At 36.3% G+C, this 27,768-nt stretch overlaps 1 protein-coding gene across 9 annotated transcripts in view; it reads left to right on the forward strand.

The window, feature by feature from the left end:
- The window catches only part of LOC111550158 (cadherin-like and PC-esterase domain-containing protein 1), a 304,071-nt gene that overhangs the window by 15,672 nt on the left and 260,631 nt on the right, over positions 1-27,768 (forward strand). For all 9 annotated transcript variants that reach the window (XM_026454346.1, XM_023223426.2, XM_023223430.2 and 6 more), the window contains one exon: positions 11,252-11,435. In XM_026454346.1, the coding sequence (XP_026310131.1) occupies positions 11,252-11,435 (184 nt within the window). The remainder of the gene's footprint in view (positions 1-11,251; positions 11,436-27,768) is intronic.

The raw sequence follows: 27,768 nt of genomic DNA on the forward strand, positions 1-27,768 counted from the left end.
GACCCACTGCAGAACTCTGGGCTGTGTGCATGTGCAGAAGTGAAATGCAAAGGGGACAGCAGAGCTAGGAGGACAACTGAGGTCACAAGCTGGGCAGGATGGAGGTGGGAGGATGAGGAGCACACTTTGTGGTTGGGAAAGTAGATAGAGAAGAATGAAAATTGAATGGAGAATGAAAGCAAGGAATTCAGGAATTTTTAGGGGAACACTTGGGAGACCCTAAGACTAGACACTGGTGACCATATTTTCTGAGCCATAAATAGAGAATGTAATGTTTCATAAAGGACTAATATCCTAACGTGTGAATTTATTTATAGAACATTATAACAAAGTAAAAATTAAGTCATATTTAGTTGTACAATTAACAAATGGCCTTTTTTTCTGGTCCAGTCCCCAAATCTAAGAAGTATGTTCATTGTATGTATGGCATCATGCCCCTATGTATTTTTATAATGATATATTTGCTCTAACACTGAGTTTTTATCAGAGAATAATCATAGAGATGGAGGCTCATTTAGTATTTTAAAATTATTTAATGTCTTATATATAAACACTACCTTTCATATTCTACATGTAATTTGACAGAACCCTTATGAAACAACATGATTAAAATTTTAAAGGTTTGTGTTCTCATTGTTCAACTCCCACTTTATGAGTGAGAACATGTGGTGTTTGGTTTTCTGTTCCTGTGTTAGTTTGCTGAGAATGATGGTTTCCAGCTTCATCCATGTCCCTGCAAAGGACATGAACTCATCCTTTTTTATGGCTGCATAGTATTCCATGGAGTATATGTGCCACATTTTCTTTATCCAGTCTGTCATTGATGGGCATTTGGGTTGGTTCTAATTCTTTGCTATTGTGAACAGTGCTGCAATAAACACATGTGTGCATGTGTCTTTTTAGTAGAATGATTTATAATCCTTTGGGTATATACCCAGTAATGGGATTGTTGGGTCAAATGGTATTTCTGGGAACATCACACACTGGGGACTGTTGGCGGGTTGGGGGCTGGGGAGGGATAGCATTAGGAGAAATACCTAATGTAGATGACCGGCTGATGGGTGCAGCAAACTACGATGGCATGTGTATATCTATGTAACAAACCTGCACATTCTGCACATGTATCCCAGAACTTAAAGTATAATAAAAAAAATTTAGAAACAAACAGAAAAGCTGTTATTCACTTTAAAAAAAACTTACAGGCTTTTACTGAAACTATGTCAATTTTTCAACATATTATTTCATCTGACAATTCTTTAAGATCTATTTCTCTAATAATATCTTACATTTGTGTGGGACTACATATTTTTGAATGCTTTTGTCTAAACGGAGTCACTCTGGATTCTTACAGTAGCACAAAAAGATGGAAGGTGTCAGTACTCATTTGCAGACAAGGAAAATGAAGTTCATCAAGTGGAACTTCATTAGTGTCAGCTGATCATGAATGGGGTGGGGGCGGTGGGAAATAGAGACTTGAGATTCAGGAGGCTTTGTGTTGTGGCTGGAAAAGCCTCAAACTCAGATTCAGAGTCTCTGGCATCTATGAAAATGTCTGGTTGACCGCATGATGCTTAGGTAGTGATATTGTTGTTGTAATTGCCCCAGTGCTCTTTCCTTTCTGCTATATTGCCTCTGTATGGACTTACTATTTTAAGGCTGAATTGCTGAATTAACTTGTTGTTTTGGCATCAGGGGACAGAGACTTGCTATTATATTAACATTTTTCAAAAGAACAAGGTCTTTCCTTGTCCTCCGCTTGTTATTTCATAATTATGGATTGTCAGTTCTCTTTTTTCTTCATTACGGACATCCTTTAACTACTGTTGACACTGTGGTAAGACTCAGAGGGCAATAAGGAACCTCATGTAGTCAGCTAGAGAGCATTTACTTTAACACCAGCAAAAGCAATCAGGGCTTGGAGATACAAAGAAAATAACTTCTTCCTCCTGTTAAGTGCTACATGAGTGTCTGAGAAAGAGAGGACAGGGATAGAGGAAGAATCTAAGGAACGGGAAAGCAGAGGGGAAGAGAAGAGATTAAAGAGGGACACACTCAGGAGTGATTTTCACTGGCTCCAAAATAGGGAATCACATCAAATTATGTCAAAAAAAAAAAAAAAAAAAAAAAGCAAACTACATTCTCTTTGTCTTTTCATTTCAAGTTCTATCTTATTTTCAAGTTCTGTCTTATTCTTACAGACATAATGAAGGAAACTGTCAAGACCACCATCTCTCAGTTATCCCTGTGTTTTTGTAATCTCAGTTGGATCTGTGTTATGTCTGTGAGGTTATAGTAAATAGTAAACTGCTGACCCACAGCTGTGCAACGTGGGTGGCATCTCAAAGGAGCCTTGAAGAGGAGGCTGAAAAAGATGCTTTATACTACTTTTAAAAACAGCTAGAAAAGAGAAAAGGGAAATTTTAGTAGAAGCAGAAGAAGGAAATAGTATAGGTTCCTTCACATTGGTTGAAACGAGTGAGCATTCCAGTGGAGGTGGAGGTTGGCAGGCAACAACGAACGCCAGGCACAGGAAGGCAAGAAGTCACAGCTGGTGATCCTAGATATCCACTTGAGGAGAAAAAGCTGTCCTGTGTTCTTAGTTTTGCCTTTAATTTCTTTCTGCCTCCAAGATTCACCCTATGTGTAGGGGTTAGCCTGGGGAGGGAAGGCGCCTCACTGGAGCCGAAGCTACACCCAGCATGATTCTGCATTTGCTGGAGTTTGAAGAGTTGCGAAACTGTTTAGATTGCATTTTTTTTGGTTTGTTTTGCAACTTGCACTCTTCCATTCTCCATTCTCTCCTCCTCTCTTCTTGCTTCAGTTACACAGCTCTGTGTTGTACACCTTTTTCAGAAAGGCATCGTATGGTCCCAAAGTTTTGAATGAGGAGAATGGGCATTAAACATTGAGGATACCCAGGAGTTCTGAGTTTACCTTCAGATTATATGTTTACTGTTTTACAGATTTGATGGAAAGTCTTCTGATAAGGAAAACATGACTGATCTCTAAGGTGACAGTGTTTCAGATGTGGACTAAGGCAACTAAGGCATTACAGCATTTATCATTAATTATTTTCTAGACTGGGATGTCCAAGTCAGGGTCTGCCCTGCTGTTGCTTCTGTTTTCTTCTTTTGCGCCTTCTTCCCTTCTAATAGAAACTAGGCTTACAGGCTCCCTTTCTGTTTACTGAGTGTCTTCACGACAAATTAATTTTCCTGAAATTTTCTCTCCAGTACTGGAATGTGTTCATTCTCTGTACCTTAGCTCTCTCTTTCTCAGTTACACATAGCATTATTTGACCATCCTGTTGCTGCTTCTTTTTGCTCTTTCTACACCAAATCAGGTTCCATAGTACAGAACTCACTGCTCAGGCCCTCACAGTTCTCTCTCTTCCCAGGCTTTCCCTGTATGGTTTAATGCCTTCTTAGGGCAGGTCTCAGGCATCCCTCTTATGGGTTAGTGACTCAGGTTACTTTTACTGTTTTCTTTTCTTTTCCTTTCTTTCTCTTCTTTCTTTCTTTTTTCTTTGTTTCTTTCTTTTTCTTTCTTTCTTTCTCTTTCCTTCCTTCCTTCCCTCCCTTCTTCCTTCCCTCCTTCCCTCCTTCCTTCCTTCCTTCCTTCCTTCCTTCCTTCCTTCCTTCCTTCCTTCCTTCCTTCCTTCTTTTTTTAACCTCTTTTCTGCAATATGGAAGGGGTGGCTTGAGGTTTTTAGAAAATACTGTGATTTAGGTAGTAAAAGTCTGGCCTTCTGAAATTCTATCAGGGTACTCATCCATCCAGAAAACAAAACAAGAAAAGCACTCTTTTTCTGTCTATCCTAAGTCCAGTTTTTCTCATCTGCCTCCTCCCTGACACGACTTTAGTAAACTGAATCAAAGTTCTTCAAAGTCGAACCTATGTATAAAGACCAGCATAGAGTTATCAACCTTTAAATTTTCCACTACTTGCTGCATTTAGGTTTCCTACTAGCTACTTAACAAGATAATAAGTAGCGTTGCATTGCTCCACTTTTATCATCATTGTCAGTCATTTCTTGTTGCCTATCTGACCCTATTTGTCACTCACAATAAAAAGAATTCATGGTACTGACCTTCAAGGTCAACAGCAAGGAACTTCAAGAGAAAAAAGATAATTCTTCAAGGCAAGGAAAAGATAAGAAGAGAAATTACCGATTTAATTTAATTACTTATTTTCTTTCATATACAATATTCACAATGTAGGCAAGCAATAACACCAAATCATCTAAAAGAGCTCCTGGGTCATTCTTTAACAAACCAGAACCCTTATTTCCATTGGAAATTATATGATTTCATTAATGATTTATTGCTCTTCTTGCTAAACACTAGCCCTCCTAATGAGGGCTAGAACCTGGATAGACTTCTTCAGTGTTGCATTCCCAGACCCTAAGACCATGCCTGCTACATAGAAAATGCTCGAAAATGTTAAATGGGAAAATGAAAGAATGATGAGAACAAGCCAGAGGACAGAGGCAGAATCGGTTTTGCCATCCAGAATCTGTCCCACCGGGTGCTTTTCTTCAGGAGCTCTCAGCAATCCCAGCCCAGGTGCAGGACAGGCAGGTTGCTGAGATCTCCCTCAGGTCCCTCAGCTCAGTGTTTCCACAGCATCCTATGCCTCCTGACTTACTGGGCTTATCCTAGTTTATTATAACTAGTTGCTTACGTCTGATTTTCTTGGTGGGATGTTATATCCTTAAAGGCAGAGGATTTACTGTGGATTCCAAGCTCTTTCATGTTTGATATTTTGCCATGTGGATGTGAAGGAAGTGCAGCAGAGCAAGGAAATTTAATATATTAGATAGAGGGTGGTTGGAGTGTTGGACCATGGAATCTGAACTGCAGAGAGAGAAGCTGAGGAAAAAGGAGACCAGTAGAAAGTTCACACCTGTAATCCCAGCACTTTGAGAGGCCGAGGCAGATGGATTACTTGAGCCCAGTAGTTCAAGACCAGTCTTGGCAAGGTGGTAAAAGCCCCATCTTTACAAAAAAATAATAATAATAAAAAATAGCTGGATGTGGTAGCATGTACCTGTAGTCCTATCTACTTGGGAGGCTGAGGTGGGAGGATGGCTTAGGCCTGAGAGGTGAAGGTTGTAGTAAGCCTAGATCATGCCACTGCACTCCAGACTGAGTGACAGAGCCAGTTCCTGTCTCAAAAAAATAAAGAAAAAAAAAAATTTTGTTAGGTGAAAAGACTAATGATTGAAGAACCAATACATTGGAAATAAATGAGAAGAGCCAGATACTTCGGTGCAATCAAAGAATGGAATTTCTAAAATTTTATAATTTCAGAGGAGGGGCTGTTCTGGGACTACAATGTCTAAGATATGGCCATTGGAGCAAGTGTTTGAAACGAAGTGGAGGAGAGTCACTGGAGATGAAGAGGTCATGAATATTTTATGGCTTGAGATGCAGATATTGAACCCTTGACTGAGATATTCTAGTAGATTTTTTTCCCACCTAATAGTTAAATAATTAAAGGGCATGCGTGTATTTACAAACAAGTAAGCTCATACTTTGCATTTATGTATCCATTCATTTGCTCATTTATTCATCCATTCTCTCTTATTTAGAACCTGGCAGTAAGTTGCATATACAACAATGGCCAAAGCAGACAAATCTAGGCCCTCATGGAACATAGTAGGAGAGGCGGACATTAAACAAATAATATATAGTTATATGTCATGAAGTGTGCCAGTGGGAAAATTACATTGAGGGATATAGGTGATAATGGGTTTTGGCGATGCCTGTTTAAGTGGGTGCTATTTCATCAAGGCTCTATTGGAAATACATTTTTTTCACATTTTAAAAAGTTTTTTGAGACAGAGTCTCACTCTGTCACCGTGGCTGGAGTACAGTGCCACGATCTCAGCTCACTGCACCCTCCACATCCAGGGTTCAAGCATACTCCTGACTCAGCCTCCAGAGTAGCTGGGATTACAGGTACATCACTATGCCCAGCTACTTTTTTCTATTTTTAGTAGAGACAAGGTTTCACCATGTTGGCCAGGCTGATTTCGAACTCCTGACCTCAAGTGATACTCCTATCTTATCTTCTCAACGTGCTGGGATTACAGGCATGAGCCACCACGCCCTGCAGGAATACATTTTTGATAAGGAAACTTTATTACTTTTTTATCTCTCTTATTTGTATATAAATCCACACGTGAGTGAACTTGCCTATCATTAGATATGGAAGGTTGGTATAGCCCCAAAGTACAGTTTGGGAGTACAGTCAGAAGACGCTCTGTGACATGGAGTAGTTCTGAGAAATGTGTAGCCTTCCCATTATCAGCTTGAGATTCAGTTAAATCAGCTGTAAGATCCAGACAGAAGTACACTAACGCTTCGTTTAGAGAGGGACATCCTTTCAAGCATCAGCTTGCATATCCAGAAACCTGTGGTCCCTAAAGTGTTCTGCAATTATAAGATATTTTTTAAATAGAAAATGTATATGATATAGATCCCAGAAAATTCCTTCCATTTACTTCTTACATTCCCTAAAATAAGTGTACATTTCACCAGTAGGGAAGAGAACCTGTATTTTATTCTTACAGTGGAAAAATGAAAACATAATTCACTATGATAGACTCTGTAATATTTCTAAAATGCCAAAGTCTGGACCAGGAAGGCAATTTAACTTTTAGTCATATATGACACACATCCAAAGTCTACTAGATGATTTGTATTTGAGCATCAAAAGATGTCATAAATACATGGCTACTTTAATAAATCCAGAAAAAAATCTTTCTGCTATGTGAAAAAAAACAAGTTTTATTTTTCAGCCTTACTGTATTTTGAAGAGCTATATTTCTTGGTTTCATGGTGAGTCTTGGTAAAGATTTTTTAACAGTGTAAGTAACTGACAAATGCAGTACTTTTATAATGTAGCTTTTCAATTTTTTACTGTAAATTAATTATTTTGCTTAAATATTTAACTCTATATTTGTCATTCTTGCTAGTATTTACACTTCTATTGAAATAAATTTGTGAATACAAGTCTTAACCACTTTCTATTCCCAGTCTTCCATGGCTTTATTTATAACAAAGACTTCTACATATTGAAGGAAAAGATGTTTGTATTCACTCATTCAAAGAATATTTGTTATGTGTCTCTTACATGCCAAGTACTGTTTTTAGGCTGGGAAAGCAAAATTGAACAAAACAGACAAAAACATATGCTTTCATTTAGCTTCCATCCTGGTATGAAGAGAGAGAAAATAAACATAATAAGTTTCCAAGATATGGGAGGCCCAGGAAAAAAAATCAAATAAATGTAATAAGTAAACAAATTATATTAATGCATTAAAACATAATCACTCCTATAGAGGAAAATGTATATCAGGTATATGAAATCATACATATTATTGCAAAAATGCCTGTTATAACAGAGATCAAACCATATTAATTGAAAAGCTTATGGAATTTTGAATGTAAAATTATACTATAATATTGATTATTATTCCGTTTTATTTACATAACTTTAAGATAATTTATTGGTGACACACCATGTTGGACACTTTCATATTGAAAATTCATTTAATTCCCTCACACAGTAGGATTTCTTACTTCATTTACACATGTGAGAAAACTCTGATGTGGGTAGATTAAATAATTTAGCTCGTAGATGAAGCAAGCAATTGATGAAGCCAGAATTCAAATCCAGATTTTGGATTCCCAATCTTCTCTTTTTACTCTACGTTGCTGCATCCAATGCTCCCAGTACTTTATGACAACATTCTGTGCTTTGCTTTATCTCAGATGGCACAAAGTTTTCAGATTTTGGACATCCTTTCAGTAAAAATAAAAAGTGTCCAGTTATAAAACAACTTTTATGTAGTCTAACAAAGGGATTTCTAAGGAAATATTTTGCAGCTCTCTCAAGATGAGAGAGAGGCAAGTGGACACTCAGAATCAACATTCAGTAACACTCATTCTTTTCTAAATTCTGGGCCAGCAGGGTTGTGTCAAGTGAAGTTGTTGTAGTGGTGGCCAGGTGAAATGTATTCTTCCATTAAAAATATACCTTTGGAATTGTGGGAATAATCAGGACCTCTTATTTCTCAAAGTGCTGCTATTAGCGTTTGATGACCTCGCTCTTGCTAGTGTGGTTGACATAATTGTTCACATCGTTTTAATTTCACATACGCAATGTGTGCACCTGTTGTCAGACCGGCTGAAACTGTTCTTGCCCTTTGGTATTGGGCCATTCTGCTGATACAGTGTGTTATAAATATGACAAGGACAGCAGCAGTTTGTATTACAGGATAATACAACATAATGCTACTGACAAGCTCATTTCCTATTTATTCTCTATAGTCTGAGATGTAGGTTAAAATTTCAGTCCATGCTATGAAGGTTATTACCAAATATGGCCAATCATTGTGCTTTATTTACATGTAATAAACCCTCTACAGGGTATATTAATAAAAGTTACATTGTTCTTGCTTAAATTAATCTTTACTGGGGAAAAAGAGGGTGGTATCTTTCAAAATGAAAACTACTCGAAGTTTTAAAATATACCTTCCTTGTGTGAAATCCCTTTTCTATTTGAGCCAGCTGTAATAGAGAGGAGCATCCTGTGATTACAAAAGAAAATGTGATATGGGAATTCTGGATACAGTGGGTTTGCTTGAGTGACACTGATATAGTGGGAAGCATCTGTCTTCCCCTTTCACCTAGACACTTGTTTGTTTACTTTGGCTTTCTACAGGCTACTCAGTTCCCTCTAACCCCTGTGTCCAAAGGCTAAATGTGTATTTGATTTCAAACACTCCTTATACATTTATTATTGCCAACAATTATAACATTTGGGGAGAATCGTGTCCCAATTTTCACTTAAATGGTTGCATTTAAATGGTTTTCTCATCAATAAAATGCAGTGTCTTTTAACAAAGGAAAATATCTTATCAATCTCATTCTCCCAAAGTAACACGTACAGAAGGTACGATTAGCTAGAGTTCTATTCTTTTTCATTATGTTCATTATATTCATCACACACACAGTAAGCAACTATGTTAACGTGTGCCAGGCAGAGCGCAAACTCAGAAGCAGTTTTTCCAGACTCATTGTTCTTTGTGATATATTCTTATTAAAAAATAATACCTCATAGTACCTCCTGCATAGCAAGCATGGTTCTGAGCACTTTACAAGTGTTAACTATCTAATCCTCATAGCATCTTAGGAAGAAGGTATTGTCTGAAGTCACACAGATAATGCTGGTGCAGCCAGGTGATTCGAATCCGGCAGTTTAGATCCAGAGTTTGTGTCCTCCTGGACTACTCTATGCTTTGTCTATGAATTTTCAGCTAGCAATAGTTTGTAAGCAATAAAAAAATAGTATATCGTTCCTGACCTCAAAGGATTTACAATCTAACTCTGTTTCTTCTTTCCTTCAATATGCGTCTTCAAATATTTTGATAACTGCTATGATTCATTAATTTACTAAATATCTTCATTTATTAAGCACGTACCATATATCATGTCTTGGGATAGACATTTGAGAGACATGAACAACGCAGGCCTGGCTGTTAAGGGGCTGATATGAGAAAAATGTAATTTCCTTTCATGAGTGCTAATGAAAGTATGCATTTCAATTAAAAATTTCCGTAAGAGATAATGTTTGACTATTGAGAATTGATTTGGAATTTGATAAGCGAAATAACGAAAAGAGGAAGGAATTGTAGGTGGAAGGAACCATGATATACAAAAGAGCAGGTTGTGGGTCAGGAATAAAGATGATTAAGAGTGTGATGTGATCTGACCAGAGTAGGAAGGCAGGGTATAAGTTTAAATGATCTTGTGTTTCTTGATAAAGATGTAGAATTGGGCTGGGTGCGGTGGCTCACACCTGTAATCCCAGCACTATGGGAGGCCAAGGTGGGCGGATCACGAGGTCAGGAGATCGAGACCATCCTGGCTAACAAGGTGAAACCCCATCTCTACTAAAAATACAAAAATTAGCTGGGCGTGGTGGCAGGCTCCTGTAGTCCCAACTACTCTGGAGGCTGAGGCAGGAGAATGGCGTGAACCCTGGAGGCGGAGCTTGCAGTGAGCCGAGATTGTGCCACGGAACTCCAACCTGGGCAACAGAGCGAGACTCTGTCTCAAAAAAATAAAAAATGAAAAAAAACCAATAAAATAAAAAATAAAAGATGTAGAATTGATTGATTCTATCAGTATGGGAAATAATGAAGACATTTAAGTGCTGAAAAACATGGCATTCACAATATGAAAAAGATCATGTCTTAGGTTAATAAAATGGACAGGTTGACTCAGAGCTGTCATTGCAAGTAATTTAGATTCCCAGTTGTGTTTTTTACCAAGTCCTCCTCATCTTCTCCACCACCTCCTTTGGATCCTCTTGTTCAGCCTCTCTCCTGGTTTTTGCTGACCTTCATGCAATCTCATCACTCCTTCTAGTAATAAAAATCATCTGTACTTTTTCGAGGTTTAATCTCAGGTTTTCAGAAAAACCCCAGTATCTGCCATTAAGCCTTATAATGAATTTAAATTTCAGCCTTCTTTTTCCTTGTCAATTCAAAAATCTTCTTTGTTAGTAGAATTTCAGTTTCTATTTTGAGAAAGAGGAATATTTATATGAAAGAGCAATAAACGATTGAGGTAATAACCTGGAATCATGATACTTCAGTAGTTCTCCTCTCCTCACATGTGAAGACCCATTCTGTCTCACTGAGATATGTTCCAGTTTTGCTACAATCCAATTGAGAGCAACTGCAGCATTGTTTATCTACAAAGAGCTCTGGACTGCTTCTCACCTCGACCCCTTCCTGACCATGTCCTTTCTGTACAAAACCCATCCTCTCTGAGTGTTTCCTCTACCATGTTTACCTAAAAGAGCTATTAAAAGATAATGCAGCTAGAACTACTTTAAAAAAGCACAGTGCAGATGAAAAGCACTGCTATTAATTTGTATTTTCAGCTAGAGTTGAGCTCTATATTTCTATGCATCAGTATTCCTCCAAGAACCTCTATATTTTATAGCCTAAAATTTTCATCTTTCTGTTACAGTGAGGACAATTCAGTTGACCTTCAGTGCTTGCATATGAGGTCATCTTTGTCCTTGTCAGTCTTTCAGAGAAATTGTCTTTCACTTCTAGAGAAAAACTTAAGAAAAACTTCCCAAATAGACCTTGATTTGCATTCATGATGTCCTTCAAGGGAAATGTACTACTTTTTTTATATTGAAATTTTATGCCTTTTTTTCTTAGGTCGAAGAATCAATGGAGACACACTTTGGCAGCCATGGCCGAAGGGCCATACTCTACAGGCCTCCTTTCTACAGCAAAACAGAGCTTCGGCTACACCAGCGCATTCTGACTCAACATGGCTATACCGTTGTGATTGCTGAAGAAAGGCACAATGCTGGCCTTGGACTGGCGCTACTAGAACAAGGTCAGAATAGTAAGAAGTAACTGCCAAAGTCACTTGATATATAATGTTAAACAATTTCTAGAATGTGCTACTATCTCCCTCTAAAAAAAAATTATAAAACCAAATGTTTATCCTTGACCAACTTTCTCACATCATAGAAAACTTATCTCTTTTTTTACTTCCTCTCTATTTTTCTTTAACTGTATCTCTTTATTCCTGAAATTATTTTGTTTATATTTTTGTAGCATTTTGGAGTCGCATAGTTCATGTTTAAATGCCACATAAAAAGTGTTTATGTTTATGAGACTGAATATATGTTCTGCCCAGCACCCAAACTGCTTCATATTTTAAGAAAATTGCAGCTTCATCTGACTGCAAGTAGAATGTGCTGGAAATTGTTTCCAGAAGCCAGCTTAAATGTGATTCACAGATTGGCTCTAAATAGGAAAGAAGTATGGATATTGATCATATGCACCATTACTTGTCAAGTACATTTATTTCTGTCATTTGGAGAGAATAATAAGAGACAAGTTTTTAAACAAGTTTCTTGCAAAGAAAGTTGAGTAAATAATGAGACTCAAAAGGGCAATAACAATAAGACCTACCATTTCTTGAGCGAGTAACTGTGGCAGATTCCATGCCATCTTCTGTATTCATGATCACATTTAACCTACACTTATAGCTGCCAAGCATCCTGAGATGAAGAAATATTAATTCCAACTTCTAACCCAGATTGCAGAAAAGGAAACTGAGGCTTTACCAGCTGAAGTGATACACCTTGCATCTTACATCTGGTGTGAGGGATGGACAGATGATACCTGTGTTTCAACTCTCACTTTCTCTGCTCTGGCTTTTTACCTCTTTGATACTTCAATCTCTCCTTTGGTCCATAATCCTGCACTTATCTATCATTATGAGAGCTCAATGATGCAGAAACCTCATCAGAATAAGCAAATCAGATTCTTCTCTTAATGATTGTACAATATATCTATTTTCCTATTTATTAAAAGGGGAGGAGGATAAGCACTTTGAATTAACTGTTTATCTCAGCCATTGTTTCCTTTGGGGGAGAATAGTCAGATCCTGGTATCACAGTAGTTTTCACAACAATCTTGCCATCAACACAGCACTCCTTCAGTTAGATGCCCCCTTGCTGGTTTGTGCTGGCAAATGAATGAAAGCAAGTTGGGAAGATATTTCTGAGAAGGTTGGGGACTGTTTAGCCATGGCCATCCTTTATCACATTGACAGTGAAATTGTGAGCTACTTAAAAGAAACTCTGAGGAAGTAGAATACAGAGGATCTGTTCTGATGAGAAGAAAGAAGGTCTTAAAATATGCAGAGCCTGGGTCATGGGGACACAGGCTTTTGTTTACTCCATTTAGTCATCACTGCCTTCTAGGAGTAGTGTGGAAATCTAAAGCACTGAGCTTCTGGAAGCAAATGAGGAAAAGAAAACAAAATAAGAAAGCTCTGGAATATTAAGGAAAGCTGAAAAGAAACTTTGCAAACCTTATATTCTTACCGATGTTGGCTCTATTCTGTAAGACCAATCTAAAGTTCTGGAATACCCATAAGTGATATTTAAAAACCTATTTATCAGAATAGCTATTGGTATAAAGAAAAAAATATAAAATGTTTAATCTGTCTTTCATTCCACAAAATATTTCATCCCATCACTGAAGGGGTGATTGTATAACTACTGCACACTGCCATGGGACCCGTGCTCCTGGAGTTGTGCAGAGTGGCCCTGATAACATGCTACTATTTTCTGAAATTCCTAAATTTCCCTGCCTTCTTGGTGCTGCTAGTGACTTTCTATGGGCACAACATGGATTATCTGTACATTTCAACTTCAATTCAATTTTAGTTTTCAATTTTCTCCAGCTGCAGAGCAGATGGGTTATAGCTCCTCTTTCCCTCGATGTTCTTGGGCCAGTTTTACCAGAAAAAGGAGACTTACTCTGCAGCTTCCAAATATCAAGGAAGTGCAAAAACAGCCTGAAGGCAACAGAATCTGGCAGCCAAAGGAACTGCTGGGCTCAGCGGCACAAGATAACTACATAGTGTCCCTAGAATTTGTCAGTGTAAATGCTGATTTGGTTTACTTTTCCCATATTCCCACAGCTTTTAAAACATCTAGATCCTACCTCTGTCTTGGCATTCTTTTACTTTGTATAATAAGATATTTTTACTGGATAGGTCTCAAGAAAGGGTAGCAATTTCCCAATTTCATGAGTATGGAACACTGATTTTTATTTTTTATTTGATTTTGTAGTTTTTACTATGAGAAAAATATGCATCACATACCTTTTTAAAAGACTCATGACTATAATCTAACATTTCCTTGATGATTTATTGTATAGAAAGAAAACATTTTTATTGCAGCCTATTTTCCATGCCACAAATTTAATCTATAAATTATATTTGAACTGAGGCACTTGCTACAAAACAGTATTTCCTAGAGATGTGATTCTTGCAGAATTTGTTTTGCTTTAGTTTCACATATTCACCTCATGGTTATTTTTACCATGTGTATATCAACAGAGAATATGAAACTACAGTGGGAGTGTTTAAACGAAACCTCTCCAAGTTGAGCAGCCTGGGGAAAGGGGAAACAATTCAGAATAATCCAGAGCCCTACTCCACTTCCTTTTACCACTGCATTTTCTGTTTTTTTAACCTGCAATTTGAAAATATTACATTCAAAACAAAACAGATACTCTCACAAATGTTACTGAGTACCCAGGTGCACATTTGACACTTTGATAAAATGTATTTTTCATCCTACGACAATACCTATAGAAGGTATTTTCTCTATTTTGCCTGTTTCACCTGCTTTCCTATCCTTTCCTGATCCACCCCATTCACCTCTAAAATCTACTTGGAGTAGATTTTATCATTGGATCCGAATTATTTACGTATACTTGAGGAGTAGTACATATTTAGCAATTTTCTGTCAATTTCTGAATACATACTGCACTTTCAAATTATGTATATTATAAACTACACACACACACACACAAAACAAAATGCAAACCAGCAATCAAGCTACAGAATTAAAGTCACTCGCTTTGTACCATCCTTTGAAGCACAAGTGACCCCTTTCCGGCTTGGAGCCATTCTTTTTTAACCTTTTGAGGAACATAAAAGAATAAAAATCAGCAAAACTAAAATAGTCATAGGCCAGATAGGAAATACTCCACTATTAAATATAATATTTACTAGTAACCTTTGAGTTTTGTATTTGGTTTAGTTTTCCTATGACTTGTATACTAGACACTTACTGAAAAGGAAAAGGTAGGCAATTTTGAGTCCTACATTAGAATACGGGTGTTATGTCACCCCACCGACTGGTTAATTCCTTTCTGATGACATAAGAGAAATTGATGTCTCTGTTGGGAAAGATTTTAAGCCTATGAATATATGACTTAAGCAAGTTAAGTTCTCTGAGCCCCAGTTCTCTTATCTGTTAAAGGCATTAATGTTCTTAACTTCAGAGTAGTATGTGGTGGGGACTGAATCACTTGGTCCAACCTTATCAGAGTTCTAGAAGGAGAAAAAGTAAAGTCCAGTCAGTGTTTTATCTCATGCAGAAGCCAGAGAAAGGGGCCCAGGATTTTACATGTTAAAAACAGCCACAAGTAGTTCTTATGTGTAGCCCAGTTTGGGGAGCACTGTTCTGAGGGACATATTATTGGTTCAAAGAGTAACAATTTTTAGAGTTAATTTTGGGAATAAAGCAATGCAACAGTCTGCTTGCTATTATGCTATTACATTGCCTATGATTTAACTGCATAGGTATTTACAAACAGCATTTCATCTTTAAACTGATTTTGAGAACAGTATGAGACAATTTTCTTTATAGATTTAGGCCTACAAAGCATAACAGAGTAAAAACATGCACTATTATGGTTCTCCCATCCCTTGCTTTGGAAAATATATCTTATGCCCCTGCATTTGTGAGAACATATAATTCTCTAAAGGAAAAGATAGAAGCACCATTCAATTATTCTGTTTCCTATCATGTAAGTGCTGTTTAGTAAATCAATGCTTCAGCATATAGTGGCCTAAAAAGGAAAGTTTTTATCCTACTCCAATGGTAAAATCCAAGTAGTATGTGTTCAAGGGACTCTGACTTAGAGTAGATTTTATCATTGGATCAGAATCATTTATGTATACTTGAAGAGTACTGGATATTTGGCAATTTTCTGTTAATTTCTGAATACATATTATACTTTCAAATTATATATATTATAACATGTGGAAAACAAACTGCAAACCTGCAATCAAGCTACAGAATTAAAGTCAGTCTTGCTGTTTAAAATTGCTCTTGCTTTTATAACTTGGGGGTTTCACATAGAATGTTTTTTGAAGAAATACAGAAAGTAAAAGACCATATAGATGTTCTTGCCAAGGGCTGGCAAACTATAGTACACTGGCTAAATCTGGCCCACTGCCTGATTTTGTAAATAAAGTTTTATTAGAAAACAGCCACTCTCCTCTGTTTTTGTATTGTCTTTGGCAGCATTTGTTTTACAAAGGCAGAGCTGATTAATTGCAACAGAGGCTGTATGGCTTTCAAAACCTAAAATTTTTATTATTAGGCCCTTTACTGAAAAACGTTTCCTAGCACCTGTATCCAGAATAAGCCTATGTAACTTGATGTCATATCAAGCTGATGATTGACCTCTAGGACTGAGATGTTTCATTTATTAAACTTACACCAAATCTTATTCAAAAGGGATATGATGGTTTACAATAAAATATATAATAACAAAATTAATAAAATATACATATAAAATTAGGGGCCAAACTGGTTATTCCACTTAGCTACCATAATTTAGGCTTAGTTTTGTCCATGAGCCTCCAAGCACCTAGAACAACAAGAGAAAGAATAGAAGTTTAGAAGTTTTACTCTCAGGAAGAAGGAACCATTATGATTCATCCCCCTAACTTCCCACATGCTCAAATAAGATATTTAAAACATTTTTTTTCAAAGGGAATATTAAGTGAACAACAGTAAGTTATGCAATGGGTCAAAAGTCAGAGCAACATTTGTATTGCAAATGAAGTAGATGTCATATCTTGGTTCACATAGCAACATTTTAATATGAGTTCAGAGTATAACATTACAGCATGATATAGTGAAGACATTTCTATAAAGGGCTAGAGTTAATACTATGATAAATAGTATTTATTGGAATTTGTATTGATATTAAACTTGATACAGTGTGATCTGGAGAACAGTATTTAAATGATGCTACTTGACAGCTTTTCACCTCCTAATAAGGACACTGTTATTTACCCAAATATGTTCTTGGGAAACACTATTAAAAGATATAGTTAATAGAGCAAGAGATACAGATCACTACTTAATGTTGTGGAAAATACAAAAAGAAAGATCTATTTCCTTGTTTATAATTTAATAGTTTTCTATCTTCCTATATTTTATTTACATTCACTTGCACTTTAAAAAATGTCCAACATCAGTTTATCACTTGGAATTTAGTCTCATTTTGAAGGTTTATTTATAGTGGCTACTTGCCAAAAGCTGTTTCTGAAGTTTGTATAGAAAAGAAACATCCACTACAGATCAATCTTAACCTTTGTAATGGAAAACATATTTCACATTTTTCTTTTTATTTGTAATAATAAAGAAGCTATAAGGAAGTCGAACTTTAAATTGCCCATAAGTAAGATGAGTTTAACCACAATAATAACTTTCTTGGGGTGGTAGTAGACTTTGGGAATTAAAAAGTATAAGCATTGAAGTAAGACAGAACCTAGGTTGGAGTCCTTAGTGTTACCTTTTAATGGTTACATAACCTTGGGCAAGTATCTTATCCTCTCAGAGTCTTGGTTTTCTCATCTACAGGTTGATCCTTTTGAGGTTGTTTTAAGAATGGTACATAGTAATCACCCCATAAATGGGAGATAATACTGTTACTGCTGTCAAGAACTAGTTACAGAAAGAAGAACACGACATTTCCCCTGTAGGGAGGTGTATTTAAAATACGCCATAGTATAAGAGTGCTGCTGTTGGATGTTATTGTGGGTAAAATGAACTTGATGGGTGTTTTTCAATTTAGCCTTCTCAACTTCTATGTTCTCATTAAGAGGTCTGGGTTGTAAATCCTCCTGAAATTCTGACATACTCTCCTGGATTATTCCCGTGGAAAAATCTCACATTAAAAAAAAAAAAAAAAAATATATATATATATATATATATATATATATATATGCTTCCTAAGTTCAGGGACCATGTATTTTCTGCTTATCATTTATAACCACACCTTCCACATAGGGGCATCTCATAAGTATGTATTAAATACATGAACAAAGGAGAGTAACATAGTGCATCAATATTTGGACTCCCAAAACAGCAGATTCACTCGGGAAACTCATATTAAAACTTAATTTATAAAATTTTTATTTTATTTGACTTTAGAGGAACACTGATATTCTATTAGACTTAAATCCACTCTTACACCAAAGATAATGAAACCATAAATATAGTATTACATAGGGCTGATGGTTTATACATCCAGTGATTCTATACTGCTGGGGCTTTTAAGTACTTGTGTCAATTTTTAAGAATTTTACTCTTTCCTTGCTTTCGAGGCTCTCCTGTTACATTTGTGGGTTACTTGACCTATTGATTTTGGGACAGGTTGGATGAGTTTCATTCTATACATATTCAGTTGTAGGTGTTGTGAACTTTTCATAGGGATGTATTCAGCAGAAACTCAAGCAAACAGAAAGGCCAGGTCAGGAGATGTAGATTTGTGGGTCATCTTCTGAGAGGTGATAATTGATTTACTGAAGGTTCAATAGCCTGTAAAGCAGTGTAACACAAGTGTTACCTAAGGATGCTCTCTGGTAAAAGTAAGTACGCAGCTTTTGCTACTTGTGAACCTACAAAGCAAGAAGGAGAACAGTCAAAAACCACATCGTATCACTTAGGTCCTATCTGCATCTTCTGTATTATGCTCTGTAGTTTATTTCTTAGTGTAATGTAAGTTTTATTGGCTTCCAGTTCTTTGCTTTGAAAAAACATGTATTACGATCCAGAATTTTAATAACACGCTTCTCTAGAAAAAAAAGATACCATCAAATTATTCTCTTTCCTATCATCCAGGTGCTATTCAGTAAATCATTGTTTTACTTCATAGGATAGTAAGTGGCCAAAAGAAAGATACATATTTTTCTAAGTTTTTAACCTGCTCCTGGGGTCAAGTCTCAGTAATATGTAGTTCAAAAGACTCTGACACAGAGTATATTTTATCATTTTGTCAGAATTATTTACGTATACTTCAAGAGGGTTTATTTCTACAGTTGCAGCAGAAGCCAGAACTGTAGCAGGAATGAGAAAACAGATTGTTCAACTGAAAAGAATGTTTCTGGGAGGCCCTATACGTAGTTGAACCAATATTTTTGTATTCCCATTGTTTAACGAGGTGCTTGAATGCAAGATTTATTTTTAGTAACTCTAGAAGGCATCACTAGGACCAGTTTATGGAAGGACATTTTATCGATCATAGTTGTCCAGCAATAGAACAGCCCAAACCAAAAAGTAGGAAGTTTTGTTGCAACAGAAGCAACTCTGGGTTGCTGTATTATGTAGCAGAATGAGTGAAATGACCACCAAAGCTTTTTTTGAACTCTACAGTTCTGTAGTAAAATATAAGACTCAAACACACAGAATGAGAGAAACAAGACAAAAATATGAATCTCTATCATTGCAGGGATTCCTTTTCTTTACTCTTTGCTTTGTCTGGTGTTGCACGGGCGGAAGAGAGAAATAGCAGGCAAGGAAGAGGTGAGAAACACCAGTCTGGAGCAAATCTGGATGTGGCCCTCTTGGACTAGTAGTGCACGTTTATAGCAGATGCTTCTGCTAATTTAAGGCTTGAGAGCCTAATGAACTTCTCTTCCCATTCCTTTTCCCCCACTAGCCCCACACAAGCACCCTGCTGCTTTCCTGAGTTTAATATGCTCTATGACTATTTAGCAGGAAGACAAAAGAGTAAAGGTCACATTTAAAAGGCACTGTGTGTTTTGCCTTGCCGGTGTTTCGCCGAGAACACATTTGACATACGTTTTTCATTATGCAAGTAATAGGCTTTGGATGGTATCAGAAGTGCTTCTGTATTTTAGTTAATCAAACTGGGGGGAAAAATTGAATCAAAGAAACATATAAGACTGCACTATTTTATTTTATTGTGTTATGACACACAGTAATTGTATGCTCAGGTTTATTGTTATTTTCCTCAGTGCTTATAGAATTACTGATGTATTTACGACCAAACAGAATCTGTTCTTTAATTGGCTCACTGGAGCTCAAGGAATGTTTATTTAACCTTAACTCAATTGAGTTGTTTAGACTACAGAGACTTGAGTTCAATTTACTTTAATTTTTGAAAAAAAATTGTCTTATTTATAAAAGTTGAGCTTAGAGTGACCTCCCCATTCTGATGTTTTCTTTACCCTTCGCTGTGCGGAGAGAACAAAAAGCTAGTGTCTCATTTTTACTCCAAAGAATCTAAACTGCTTCCTTAAATGGGTTAGGTCTTACAACTGAAAATGGCAACCAGATGTTTACCAAAGTCCCTAACATTGCCCCGTCAAGCCTGGCTTCTTTCTAATTGTTTGATCTTTTTAAGTTTCATAGAAACCAGACTGGGTATTTAAATTGTCTAAAGCTGGGAAATGTTTAAATATAGCTTTGAAGATACTTTCTCTGAACTGTCTTGTTAGATGTACTTTCTTTTATTTTTAAGGAAAAATGCAGCACTGAAAATTTGATAAGTAATTTATTTCAGGTCGTTGTTCTTTTTGTATATCTTTAAAATGGAAAAGACTATTTTTTGAAAAGAAATCAGACATTTTTGTTTGGTTTTGCCTAAACTGTGCTTTGAATGGCAGATTTAATTTGTAAAAACACATAATATCTGAATTACAATTAGATTGAGGAAAGACTCCAGGAAAGATAAACAAACTCCTTCATATGGGATCTTTCAAACGATAGTTTGTGGATTAACTAAAACGGGAGTTTGGAGACTCCAGGTACAGTGTATTTGCTACGCCAATGCATTATCCAGTTTAGCTGCTTGAAGTATTTTTGATATTTTTCTCAATTTGGGAGGAGTTTGGGAGCTTCTAACTATAGTTCCCAGACTGTCTTTTAACAATTGTACAACTTTTACTTTGTACTCTCAATATTATAAATATTGTTGAAACCTAACTCACTTCCTTTTTAGACTTGACGTTTCCCAAAATAATTAACATTTTCCCCTGATGGTCTTTCATCTTTTTTAGCTCAAGTTGCTTCCCTCTAATACTGTCTCTTGGTGGACATACAAACTTCCATTTGGGTAATAAAGCCTTAAGAAAAAGTAGAATTTTTTTCTTAGCAATCTCTCTCCAATTAACCTGTCTATAACAACTTTTGCCCCTACCTACCTAAAATTGTGCCTTCAAAATTTACCAAGAAATTCCTTTTTGTTAGAAAATTCAATCACTATTGAATTGCAATATTTTTGGTATGAGAATAGATTTGGGCGTGAGTAGAATATCAGTATTTCTCAAAAGTTATATACATTCTATTCTATAATGAATAGAATAGAATAGTGAGATTCTCCTCTCTACAAAAAAGTAAGAAAAAATAGCTGGGCGTGGTGGCAGGCTCCTGTAGTGCTGGCTACTCAGGGATTGAGATGGGAGGATCCATTGAGGCCAGGATGTCAATGGATCCTGATAGCATTGATGTGAATTCACTGAGGTAATTTCTCAGTTTCTTTTTTCTTACTCTAGTAGTGTTTCCCAAACTTGATGAAACACATGAGCCATAGTGGAATAAACACCACACCACCATGTCCTTGCATGTGATATGTGTTGGGAGTGATCTTCCAAACCTTTTTTTCTCTTAACCTCCTGAATGATGCCTAAACCTGCATCTCCCATCTTTCAACCCCTCCTTCTTTCCTTCTCAAAATACGGACATTCTCCAAGAATGTTCCCTCTCAAAATATGGACATTCTCCAAGACATTTATCCTCAGTCATTTTTTTCCTTTTCTTGATACTCTCATCAATAATTTTTTCCTACTCTGCAGTTGCAATATCTCCCTCAGGAGATATAACCTCTAAATACGGTTGAATCCTACCTAATTTGTCTCCTATGGGCAGAATTTGGAGAGTCAGAATTGTCCAGGTACCTGATAGATGTTTTGATTTGTGCATCCTACGGCTTCAACATGTATAAAACACAACTGATGGTGCTACCCCAGCAGTATCTGTCATTCTTTCCTGACATGTTTCTGTTGCTAATTCCATATTCCCTCATTCTCTCAGCTCTAAGGCTCATCATCACATTCCCCCATCCCCATTAGGAGATCACTATTATTTGGGCAGTCTTCCTTAAGCTCTGAGCGATCATTTCTTTCTTAAAAACATGTTAATTTCATGATGCCAACTTATATTTCCTTGAGCAAATGACAGTAGTATACCTGTCAAAAAGCAAACAAACAAACAAACAAACAAAAACAAACAGAGGACTTGCTTACTTAGGTGAACTGGAATCTCAAGTTTTCAAGAAAAACCGGCCTGTTCAGGAATCTACCTGCTTCCTTACAGTTTCAGTTTCTCTTTCCTGAAATCACAACACACATCTGTCACCAAGCCCTGTAAAATGTGCATCTGCTCTGCCCTGGCTCCTCTTTCAGCTACTTTGCCTCATCCTTGTGCCATCATAGTAGCTATTAAACACTCCCCTATTATTTTCTACTAAACAGAACACATATTTCTTAATCAGGCATTCAATACTTCCCATGCTATGGGGTCAGACACTTCTACATTCCTGCTGTAGCCTTGGTTCTCAGGCCTGTCCCCACATTCCAATTACTTAAAGAACTTAAAATTTTAAAAAGCCAATGCCCAGGTGACACTCCAGAAAATTAAATCAGAATTTTGGGGGAGGGAGACAGACCAGGACATCATTATTAAAAAAAAAAAAAGTTTCCCAGGTGATACTAATACGTGGCTAGGAAGGATAACTACAGTAATTGGCCTGCTCACCTTTGCCTGATCCCATTTCAGGGTTTCTGCCTTGTGTTGTTAAGGTTTTTGTTTCCTAGAGCTCCCTCCTTTCTGTCAGTTTTTTGTTTGTTTGTTGTTTGTTTTTGTTTTTGTTTTTGAGACAATCTGGCTTTGATGCTCAGGCTGGAGTGCAGTGGTGCAACCATGGCTCACTGCAGCCTTGACATCCTGGCCTCAATGGATCCTCCCACCTCAATCCCTGAGTAGCCAGCACTACAGGAGCCTGCCACTAAGCCCAGCTAATTTTTCTTATTTTTTTGTAGAGAGGGGAATCTCACTATGTTACCCAGACTGGTCTCAAACTACTGGGCTCAAGGAATTGTCCCGCCTCAGCCTCTCAAAGTGCTGGGATTCCAGACGTGAGCCATCTCGCCTGGCTGTGTCATTTCTTAAAGTTCAAATGAATATATGAATCCCCGCCTCAATTCTTCTGAAGCCAGAAATGGTGAACAAATTTCCTTAGACCTCATCGTACATTATTCATATATCTTTCGTGCCTAGGGTATGCTTTGTGTCATACTTTGTGATAATTTTTTTGTGTTCATCTTATCTTCCCTTTCGTATTATAAACTTCTTGTGAAGCAGGGAGTATTTAATTCATCTATTTGTATGCTATTCTGCATAAAACAATGCAGTGCATATACCTAGTAGATACACAACTAAATGTATACACAATTGAAAAAATAAACCTACAAATAACTAATAAAATGGCTGAATCTCTCCTTCAAATATTCAAGTGCCATTTTCTTCTTTGGACTTTTGGAAAAAAAAATTAGTGATCATGATAAGAAACAGCTCTATGGTAGAGCAAAATGAAACGTGCTCAGGGCTGTGTCTGAAGTCAGCCGAGGAACAGAACTCACATCCCCCTACCCTTAGTGAAGGCTCTTTGTAACTGTCTTTCAGATTTCACCAAGCCAGTGACATCTCTGTTTCCAAAGAAAGAATTCTACCAACAGTTGATTGTAACGTTTAATAATAATAATAATGAGTTTCAGCTCTTTCTCGAAGGAAAAGTAGGAAAGTCACAGCGAATCTCACCATTTATATAACAAAATGTTCCATTTAGAGTGGTGAACTCTTGGAATTTAAAAAATCTTGTTTAACATTCCACCTCCTTATCAGAGTCACTAAACAAGTGATTAAGGGATGAGGAGAGCAGAGGCGACTTTAGGGGACCTGACTAGCTCTATATTTTATAATTATATAATTGAAAACATGGTTTTGGCAAAGCTCTACCATGGTACCTACTGATTTGCTGGGATGGTGATTTTCAAATTTGGCATGCATCAGTGTTCTCTGGAAGGCTTGTTAAGTTGCAGACTGCAGATTGCTGGGCCCTACTCACAGTAGATCTGATTCAGTAAGAATGGAGAGGCAGGTTAAAAATTTGGATTTCTAACAAGTTTCCAGGTAATGGTAATGTGCTGGTCCTGGCACCACATGTTGAGAATGACTGTGCTAGTTAGTTTTTTATTATGGTTTTTCAGCTTTTCTTACAAAAGCATAAAGAATTTCTGCATATCTCCTATTTAAGTAGTTAGTAGCCAAACAATTCCTCATTTGCCTTGCCAGGACCTTGAATCAACCTTTCACGTTGGTGAGAAGCTGCACTACTGAATTTGCATAGACGCTGAACTCATTAATTATGAGTTGACTTGCAAAGCATTTGTACATGTTAGCTTCTTTACAGTCAAAGCCAATGATCTCATTTAAAAATGATAGCACAACTGAATTTAGACTGTCTTTGGACACACTGAACTTTCTGGAAGAGTAGGATCAAGGCACAAATATGAACACATGATTTATTGCACATGATAATTATAGGCCCTCAAAGAGCAGCAAGATGATAGTGTGGAAAAGAACATTGGCCTAGGTTGCATTGTCTATGTGAAACCATGTCTAAATCGCTTAATTTCTCCAGATGCCTTTCATTTGCATAAAATGGATATTTTTGGACTAAATGATCATTAAGGTCCATTCCATTTGGAAAGAGCAAAAAGAAGTACACTAATGAATGAGAGGGATTACCTGTAACCCACTAACAATGACAATTAATTTTGGATGTTTCTTTATAAGCTTGTATATATTTTGTGCAGTTTTCTAGCTTGCTTTTTTAGCTATTAGTTTAATAGCTATAATAATAAAGCTTTTTAACTTTATTATTATCAGAAACACATGCCATAAAAGCTTTGTAAACATTATTTCAATGGCTGCATAAAGTTATGTTACATAAATTTATTTAATACTTCCTTAACTTAGTTTACCTAATTTTTCCAACATCATTAGCTAATATTTCCCACTGTTTTGCTATTGTAAATAATGCACTGATAACATTATTATACATAAATCTTCATCCACATTCCTAATTATTTGTAGCATAGATTTCTGAAATTAAAGTTATTGGAATAAAGACTGAGAATCATTTCTAAAGCTCTTCATTTATGTTATCAGAATTCTATCTATTCTCTCTGAAAAGGTTAAGTCATTTCTCATCAGCTGCACAAGAAGTTTCCCATGTCACCAAAGTTCATCAGCATCAAATCTCTTATCCTAATAAGTGAGGCTGTTTTAAGATTGAGAACTTTACCTGTTGTTCTATGGAAGTATAGAGGGAAATTCCAAATTCATTGATGTAGTATAAAACTGATGAACTTTCTTCTGGAAAACTATTATTTGTGTCATAGTAGAAATGCTGGGAATGCCGTAATGGCAGGCACGTTGCACAGTTATCTGAAAACTCATCCAGATAGCAAATGTACAGGGAATAATGAGGGTTTACATTTTCATTGGTTTGTTTGCTCAAATATTTCTGTTCATTATCTGTCCACCTTCAGGAAAGATAGCATATTAAGGTTTATCAGCAACAATTTATTTTGTGTGGTACCTGAAATCTCTACTTTATAATTGTACACAATGTGATTACCACATGATAAAACTGATTTTCGTTTCTTGTCTTACAGAAAGAAATCCTATTATCTTGTCTTGTTATGCTGAGTATTTTTAAGACACTCTGTCTTATATCAGAGACATTTTGAATTTTAAAATGATCAATGTCCATGTTAATTTTATATACATTTTCATATCTGTATAACATTTTATTGGCATTTTATAGTGCTTTGAGAGATACACAGTGTGTGAAAGGACAATCTGTGTTTTGGAGAATGACGTTCCTTACCTTAATGTATAGTCTTCCTGTTTATAAAGATGTTACATGTTTATGATGGAATATTCAATCAAATACTAGCAAATGCAAAAATAAAAGTGAAAATTACTCCAAATTCCAGAGATAACATGGTTAACAATGTTGTGCCTATTTCCAGGAGTCTTTTTAAGCATCACACATGCACACACCAACACACACACAATACACACACACACTTATGTTCTACTTTTTTATCTCCTGCCTCTTTATAAACAGTACATGTTAAAAGTCTTGTGATATTAATAATTTAAAAAAATACATGTTAAAATCAATAGTTTTAAGCTAGCCTTTGTTGAGTACAGTATTCCTCCCTCATCCATGGTTTCACTTTTCTGGTTCCAGTTACCCGTAGTCAACTGCAGTCCAAAAATATTAAACTGAAAACTCTGAAATAAACAATTTGTAAGCTTTAATTGTGCATTATTCTGAGTAGCATGAAGAAATCTCAAACCGTCTCACTCTGTTCTGCCCCAGGACATGAATCATCCCTCTGTCTAACGTCTCCATGTTGTAGATGCCCCCTAACCTTGAGTGACTTAGTAGCCTTCTTATTTATCAGATCGACTTTCATCTCAGTGCTTCTACTCAAGTCATCCTTATTTTACTTAATAGCCCCAAAGGGCAAGAGTAGTGAAGCTAGCATATTGTTATAATTATTCTATTTTATTATTATTTATTGTCATTAATCTCTTAATGTGCCTAATTTATAAATTCAGCTTTATCAAAGATATGTATATATAGGAAAAAACATAGTATTTATAGGGTTTGGTACTATCCACAGTTTCAGGCATTCACTTGAGTGGGGAGGTCTTGACACATATCTCCTGCAGATAAGGGGGACTACTATACTAATTAAATGCATTGTTCTATGCACTTTATATGTATTATGTAATCTATTTCTCACTTCTAGTCCATAAGGTAGATATTTTTATTTCAAAGATGAATCGAGGTTTAGACAGCCATATATCCAAAGCAGTTCATGTCATAAATGGTGGAGCTGATGCTTGACCCAAGGGTCAGTTTGTCATCAGACCTGAGCTTTTAACCAGAATATCATACAAATTTCCCAAAAGTGTATAGAAAATGCATGCTTCATTCTTTTTAGCATATTATTGTATGCATACACCATATTTTTAAATAATTCCTTCTTAATAATTAGATTTTTTCAACTTGTTGCTATAAAATACAATTTTGTTGTGAAATTCATTTATATTATATTTTAGAGATTTGAGTTATAATACAAAATTATTGCATCAATGGGTAAAAATATTAAAACTGTGGACCTCTCTACCAACTTTTTTCTTTTTTTGTTTTTTCCGAGATGGAGTCTTGCTCTGTTGCCCAGGTTGGAGTGCAATGGCACAATCCTGGGTTCAAGCAATTCTCCTGCTTCAGTCTCCTGAGTAGCTGGGATTACAGGTGCCTGCCACCACACCCAGCTAATTTTTGTATTTTTAGTGGAGATGGGATTTCATCATGTTGGCCAGGCTGGTCTCGAACTCTTAAACTCAAGTAATCCATTCGCCTTGGCTTCCCAAAGTGCTGAAATTTCGGGCGTGAGCCACCACACCCAGCCAATCTCTGCCAATTTCTCTACAAAAAGATGGTTTCTGTTTTTGCTTCCACCAATACTGCTGATTCCCTATGTGTCTTCAGCATTAGACATTATCATATGTCTTCAGTATTGGATATTTATCTCATCAGATTAAAAAATGATACAAAATTTCTATTTTTAATAAAAATTTTTGATTTGTGCATCAATTGAAAACATATTATTGACTAAATACCATTTAAAATAATTTTATTTGTAAAACTTTTAATACTATGTACATATGAATATACAGTTCATAGAAAAGCAAATTCAAATAACAAAATGAAGAAAAGATGTTGAAATGCACAAAAACTTAAGGAAAGATAATTTAAAATATAGTGTATTACTTAACATTCATGAGATTGGCAAAACTTAAAATTAGTGATATCACTTATTGCTGGTAGGGATTCTGAGAAAGAAAACTGTCATACATTGCTTGTGGATACGTGAAATATTATGG

Source organism: Piliocolobus tephrosceles, unplaced genomic scaffold (assembly GCF_002776525.5).
Source record: "Piliocolobus tephrosceles isolate RC106 unplaced genomic scaffold, ASM277652v3 unscaffolded_41, whole genome shotgun sequence".
Classification (NCBI taxonomy): domain Eukaryota; kingdom Metazoa; phylum Chordata; class Mammalia; order Primates; family Cercopithecidae; genus Piliocolobus; species Piliocolobus tephrosceles.